The 7,500-nt window shown below is 49.3% G+C and overlaps 1 protein-coding gene across 3 annotated transcripts in view; it reads left to right on the top strand.

Annotated features, from left to right (window-relative positions):
* The window catches only part of kdm5ba (lysine demethylase 5Ba), a 42,525-nt gene that overhangs the window by 4,606 nt on the left and 30,419 nt on the right, over positions 1 to 7,500 (top strand). For all 3 annotated transcript variants that reach the window (XM_062545166.1, XM_062545167.1, XM_062545165.1), the window contains exons 3-4: positions 525 to 647; positions 1,043 to 1,213. In XM_062545166.1, coding sequence (XP_062401150.1) covers positions 525 to 647; positions 1,043 to 1,213 — 294 coding nt within the window. The remainder of the gene's footprint in view (positions 1 to 524; positions 648 to 1,042; positions 1,214 to 7,500) is intronic.

The following is a 7,500-nucleotide window of genomic DNA, read 5'->3' as shown; positions in this document are numbered from 1 at the left end:
TCGCCATGGAGCCGGCCATTTGGCCCCGAGCTCGCTGTCTGCTGAGAGGGGTCGCGACCCCCAGGGGTCAGAGTGCAGCGCTGCCCCCCGTCACTCACACCAGCACAAGTGTGTGTGTGTGTGTGTGTGTGTGTGTGTGTGCGCGGTCACTTTAATTCCTGCTGGTGATGGGAAGTTGAGTGGGATCATGAATGTGATGCATGTTCATTCTGCTACACTTCTGCATTACCACCGATTTCCTCTTCACAAGTTACACTCTGTGAGACTGTGGTCCCTTGCGTTAAGTGTGTGTGCTGTTGGATGTGTTATGTGTGTGCTGTTGGATGTGTTAAGTGTGTGTGTGTGTGTGTGGTGTTGGATGTGTTAAGTGTGTGTGTGTGTGTTAAGTAAGCTGCTCTACTTGAACAGGCCCAGACCAGAGTGAAGCTCAACTTCCTGGATCAGATGGCCAAGTGTGTGTGTGTGTGGTGTTGGATGTGTTAAGTGTGTGTGTGTGTGTTAAGTAAGCTGCTCTACTTGAACAGGCCCAGACCAGAGTGAAGCTCAACTTCCTGGATCAGATGGCCAAGTTCTGGGAGCTGCAGGGCTGCACACTGAAGATCCCACACGTGGAGCGCAAGATCCTGGACCTCTACCTGCTCTACAAGGTACACACACACACACACACACACACACACACCTCACCTCCTCAACGCACACACTATGCCCCACACCTCACCGCAGTCCCCCTCTCACTGTGTTGCGCCTGAAGCGCGCTTGTGCCATCAGCACTGGTCACATTGCACCTCCTCTGGCCTCCTACGGTGAGCGTGTGTGTGTGTGTGTGTGTGTGTGTGTGTGTGTGTGCACGAGCACTGGTCACATTGTACCTCCCCCTCTGGCCTCCTACGGTGAGCGTGTGTGTGTAGGAAAGTTGGGATGCATGAGTGTTTGTGTGGGTGAATGTTTCTGTATGCTTGTACTGTACACAGTGAACATGTGCGTAATGATTGTGTGGTGTGTGTGTGTGTGTGTGTGTGTGTGTGTGTTGCTCCCTCCTCAGCTGGTGAAGGAAGACGGCGGTTTCGAGGCGGTGTGCCGTGAGCGGAGGTGGACGAAGATCTCTCTGAAGATGGGCTTTGCTCCGGGCAAGGCCGTGGGCTCGCACCTGCGTGCCCATTACGAGAGGATCCTCTACCCCTACCACCTGTTCCAGGCTGGCGCCAACCGCCCCGTGAGTCTCTCACACACACACACACACACACACACACACACACACACACACACACACACAATATCAGAACTCCTTCTCCACCAGCTCCGTAGGAACCATCTACACACACACACACACACACACACACACACACACACACACACACACACACACACACAATATCAGAACTCCTTCTCCACCAGCTCCGTAGGAACCATCTACACACACACACACACACACACACACACACACACACACACACACACACACACACACACACACACTACCTCAGCTGCCAGGTGGCACAACTTGCCCCCCCCCCCCCCCCCCCCCAGGCACCTGTTCTGTGTACCACCTCATGGAAGCAGCTTTGGTGCAGCGGATTTCAGACTGCAGACTGTTTCCACCGACAGAACCGGCTCCGTTCCCCGTCGCCAGCCAACATGTGAACCGCTCGTAGTGTTTCGACGGAACAAAAGATGGTCCGGAACATAGCACCTTGGTTTGGAAGTTGATCTAGAAAATAGTTGTTTTTTCCTGCTAACCGGAGTAGGGGGTGTCCCTGTGCCATTCAGAGGGGAGACGGTGAAAAGCATGAGTTTTTCGACCATATCAACTAGTAAACAAAGAGTAAACAGAAACAGTCAACTAGCATTACACTGCATTTTAAACAGCTAGTTTACTGCTGTTCATGCTATCCTCCCGTTTATGCATGTCATTAATGTCTGTTTTGCGTGCATCACCCATGGTTGATGACGCATCCTTGTTTCGGTTCAGAACTGGTGGAAATGCGGGCTGGTTCACTAGAGAGCACCACGGTTCAAAGACTTCCGAACGGCACCAGTTCAAGAGCGGGTTTGCTGTCGGTGGAACGCCGCCTGGAGAGACCAGGGCTTTAAATACACTCTTTTTTTACACTCTCTGTAACCGTGGTTACATAAGAACGCTTTTGAGATGCAGCCCAGATGTGAACTACTGGAAGGTGAAAAAAGCATCCTATTGCAGCCTGGAGAAGTGGAGGAGGTCACACACACACACACACACACACACACACACACATACACACACACACACACACACACACACACACACACACACACACACACTGTTGTGGGGTATTCCAAGTGCATCCTATTCCAGCCTGGAGAAGTGGAGGAGGCGAGGGTGTTGAAGTCGGGTCTAGTTTCAAGGACCACTCCTCTAAACAAACACACACACACACACACACATACACACACACACTGTTGTGGGGTATTCCAAGTGCATGATTTGGTGCTACACCTGATTCAGTGTGGTAAGCCTCCTTCTGCTAGAGACACACACAGACACACACACACACACACACACACACAGGGCCTCATGTGCCAAGCCAAACATGGACACAGAGTTCTATTTTTTTTTTTTTTTTTTTTTTTTAAAGATTATTTTTTTGGGTTTTTTATGCCTTTAATTGGACAGGACAGTAGAGAAATGACAGGAAGCGAGTGGGAGAGAGAGCTGGGGTGGGATCCGGAAAGGACCACGGGGCGGGAATCGAACCCGGGTCGCCGGCGTGCGGTGCAGGTGCCCCAGCCAGTTGCGCCACGGTTGGGGCCACAGAGTTCTATTTTTGAAGGTTCCCACTCTAACCTGCTGAAGTGTGGCATCCACCTCTGCACTAGCATTAGATCCAACGATGGGGAAACCTGTAAGGTGTGTGTGTGTGTGTGTGTGTGTGTGTGTGTGTGTGTGTGTGTGTGTGTGTGTGTGTGTGTGTGTGTGTGTCCTTGCACGCAGCACGCACTGTGATGATCACATGATCAGCTGCTAGTCCTGCTCCCAGTGTGCGCTGGTTTCAGGTGTGAACAAGTTCCACAAACGTGACAGATGAGCTCTGGCCTGTCTGGTCCAATCCCAATCCAAGGCTGCTGCCAGCTCACGGGAGAAACCACATGATTCCTCATTCATTGCTATGAGTGCACAGATAGCACATCAGTGCAGGATTTAAAGGCGCCCATTTGAGCCTTGGTGACAGGTTGCCATTTGGCAGGAATCGGTTTTGCCACCTTGACCAGCCCACTTCCTGCCCCTCTATGTCCCGCCTCCTTGACCAGCCCACGAGCCTGCCAAACACACACACACACACACACACACACACACACCATTACCACGATCCATCCCCTCTATGTCCCGCCTCACACTTCCTGTGTGCATCTGGTCTCTCTACTGTTTGAACTGCTGAAATCTGGAACTATTTTGAGTACATCGCGGATAGTTAATTCAAGCCAACCGGTACATCGAGATGTTTAAAAGCCATTCAAAGGGAAGTAGGGTACACCTAGATCTTGACTAAGCACCTTGCAGACATATCCCAACATTTTCCAAGAGTTCAAAGAACAGCAGTTAATGAATAGGCTATAGAAATCACCACTACACAATCAGTGCCTAGTTAATCTCCTCAGCTATAAGCTAGGCCTGTAGCCTAAGTTCATCTCAGCTATAAGCTAGGCCTGTAGCCTAAATTCATCTCCGCTATAATCTAGGCCTGTAGTAGCCTAAGGTCCTCTCAGCTATAAGCTAGGCCTGTAGCCTAAGTTCATCTCCTCAGCTATAAGCTAGCCCAAATGAAACGATTGTGGTTTATTTCTTAGTTGAAGCAAACCTTCCTTCTTCAGTGAGTTTTGACGAGACTAAACGACTGTGATCATAGTATGCTAACGTGATGAAAGCGCAATGTTCACGCTAGTGTTACTTGCAAGCAACCTATTTCTCATTCGGTCAGCACTGGTAATGTTTGTTATGGCACATAGACTGCGATTTGTTGAGTGGTTATTTCCTAGACATGTTATAGGCTGCACGAAGTGACTCATTAAAGTCCACAGCCTACCAGCGCAGGCTGTTGAGTATCTGACCACCCCATGATGGTTAACCAGCAAGACCAGCAAAACTCTAGTGAAAACATACCTTCAGCTGGTTTACCCGGCTTATGATGGTAATTCAGCTGGCTTTGATTGTCGTACCACCTTAAGCTGGTCATTTTAGTTGGTGTTGCTGGTCTACATTGCTGGTTTCTACTGGCCACGCCAGCTTATGTTGGTCATTCTAGAAAACCAGCTTGACCATCTTTGTCAAGCTTGACAGGCTGGTCACCAACATGACCATCTTAAACCAGCTGTATCCCAAACGACAGGCTGGTCACACCAGCACGACCAGCTTCCTCAGATGGTCACGCCAGCATGTCTAGCTGGTGGCCTAACCAGCTACACCAGCAAAGACCAGCAATAGCTGGAAGAAAACCAGCAAAGACCAGCTAAAACCAGCTAAAACCAGCTACCAGCCTAAGCTGGTTTCTTGCTGGTTTTTTTCAGCAGGGGTCAAAATGATAAACGTGCGTGCGTGCGTGCGTGCGTGCGTGCGTGCGTGCGTGCGTGCGTGTGTGCGTGCGTGGGGGTGTGGGTTTAATCAGGGCCACACGGCTTAGTGCCTCTGCAGACTGCAGTCCCAGTGTCTGTCTGTGTGAGGTGGACTTGCTGAGCGACTCCCTGTGTGTGTGTGTGTGAGCACAAGGGCCTGTGGCTCTGGGTTAATGCAGCTCTGTGCATGTATATGAAAGGCTGTTTGTGATGCATGTGCCACGTATCTCCATTCCTCTTTGTCTGTTGTGCAGTGAGTGTGTGTGTGTGTGTCTTGTGCAGGGTCTCTGGGGTTTACTGTTTAACAGTTTGTTCTCAGCAGAATGCATTTGGCAGCCACACACCACACACACTCACACACACACACACACACACCGCCCATCCGTAGTCTGACCCTATGTTAATAAGCTGCTGCCCCCCTCCCACACACACACAGGGTTCCTCAGGGTGGCTACTCCGCCTCCCGTACCCCAAGTGCTCTCTGCCACTTCCCCCACTGTGGTCACATGACCTCCCTGTGTGTGTGTGTGTGTAGACGGCTGGCACCAAAATGGGCTCATTAATGTTGGGCTCATTTGTTGACGTTTTCTCAGGAAGGATGTTAAATCTGCACACGGCCCCACTGTTGCACACGGCCCCACTGTTGCACACGGCCCCACTGTTGCAGCCATCAGGCCACAAGTGAAATGGCAGATCTGCTGGATGAGCTAAACTAGAGAAGCCTCCACACTTAACTAGCTAAACTAGAGAAGCCTCCACACTTAACTAGCTAAACTAGAGAAGCCTCCACACTTCACTAAACTAGAGAAGCCTCCACACTTAACTAAACTACACTAGAGAAGCCTCCACACTTGGCTAACTAAACTAGAGAAGCCTCCACACTTGGCTAACTAAACTAGAGAGAAGCCTCGACACTTAACTAACTATACTAGAGAAGCCTCCACACTTAACTAACTAAACTAGAGAAGCCTCCACACTTAACTAACTAAACTAGAGAAGTCTCCACACTTAACTAGCACACTAGAAAAGCCTCCACACTGAACTAACTACACTAGAGAAGCCTCGACACTTGGCTAACTAAACTAGAGAAGCCTCCACACTTAACTAACTACACTAGAGAAGCCTCCACACTTCACTAGAGAAGCCTCCACACTTAACTAGCTAAACTAGAGAAGCCTCCACACTTAACGAGCTAAACTAGAAAAGCCTCCACACTTGGCTAACTAAACTAGAGAAGCCTCCACACTTGACTAACTAAACTAGAGAAGCCTCCACACTTGGCTAACTAAACTAGAGAAGCCTCCACACTTGGCTAACTAAACTAGAGAAGCCTCGACACTTAACTAGCTAAACTAGAGAAGCCTCGACACTTAACTAGAGAAGCCTCGACACTTGGCTAACTAAACTAGAGAAGCCTCCACACTTCACTAGAGAAGCCTCGACACTTGGCTAACTAAACTAGAGAAGTCTCCACACTTAACTAGAGAAGCCTCCACACTTCACTAAACTAGAGAAGCCTCCACACTTAACTACACTAGAGAAGCCTCCAAAAATGTCCCTCTGTAGCTAGCTACCCCATTAATAACCCTCTGTAGCTAGCTACCCCATTAATGCCCGTCTGTAGCTAGCTAGCACAGTAATATCTCTCCAGCTAGCTACCCCATGCACTTCCATTAATGCCCCTCTGTAGCTAGTTAGCCCAGTAATGCCCCTCTTTAGCTAGCTACCCTATGTACTTCCAGTAATACTCCTCTGTAGCTAGCTTGCCCAGTAATTCCCCTCGGTAGCTAGCTAGCTAATGCAACCCCATTAATGCCCCTCTGTAGCTAGCTAGCCCATTAATGCCCCTCTGTAGCTGGCTAGCCCATTAATGCCCCTCTGTAGCTAGCTAGCTAATGTGCCCCCATTAATATACCCCTGTAGCTAGCTAGCCCATTGATATACCTTTGTAGCTAGCTAGCCCATTAATGCCCCTCTGTAGCTAGCTAGCTAATGCGCCCCCATTAATATACCTTTGTAGCTAGCTAGCCCAATAATGCCCCTCTGTAGCTAGCTAGCTAGCTAATGCGCCCCCATTAATATACCTTTGTAACTAGCTAGCCCATTAATGCCCCTCTGTAGCTAGCTAGCTAATGCGCCCCCATTAATATGCCTTTGTAACTAGCTAGCCCATTAATACCCCTCTGTAGCTAGCTAGCTAATGCGCCCCCATTAATATACCTTTGTAGCTAGCTAGCCCAATAATGCCCCTCTGTAGCTAGCTAGCTAGCTAATGCGCCCCCATTAATATACCTTTGTAACTAGCTAGCCCATTAATGCCCCTCTGTAGCTAGCTAGCTAATGCGCCCCCATTAATATGCCTTTGTAACTAGCTAGCCCATTAATACCCCTCTGTAGCTAGCTAGCTAGCTAGCTAATGCGTCCCCCTTAATATGCCTTTGTAACTAGCTAGCCCATTAATGCCCCTCTGTAGCTAGCTAGCTAATGCGCCCCCATTAATATGCCTTTGTAACTAGCTAGCCCATTAATGCCCCTCTGTAGCTAGCTAGCTAGCTAGCTAATGCGCCCCCATTAATGTACCTTTGTAACTAGCTAGCCCATTAATGCCCCTCTGTAGCTAGCTAGCTAGCTAATGCGCCCCCATTAATGTACCTTTGTAACTAGCTAGCCCATTAATACCCCTCTGTAGCTAGCTAGCTAATGCGCCCCCATTAATATACCTTTGTAGCTAGCTAGCCCATTAGTAACCGTGCACTGAAAATGACATGCCTTGTCTCTGGTGGATCTCTACATTGTCTATTGTAATCGTCACAGCGGTGACCAAATTCCATATGTGCAGACATACAGTACAACACGTTCTGGTGTGTGTGTACACACAATGCAGTTAAGCTGACCCATCTTGTCTCCTGTGTGTAT

Source organism: Sardina pilchardus, chromosome 9 (assembly GCF_963854185.1).
Source record: "Sardina pilchardus chromosome 9, fSarPil1.1, whole genome shotgun sequence".
In the NCBI taxonomy this organism is placed as follows: domain Eukaryota; kingdom Metazoa; phylum Chordata; class Actinopteri; order Clupeiformes; family Clupeidae; genus Sardina; species Sardina pilchardus.
The sequence above is the reverse complement of the archived record's forward strand: the minus strand, read 5'-3'. Positions and strand labels throughout refer to the sequence as shown.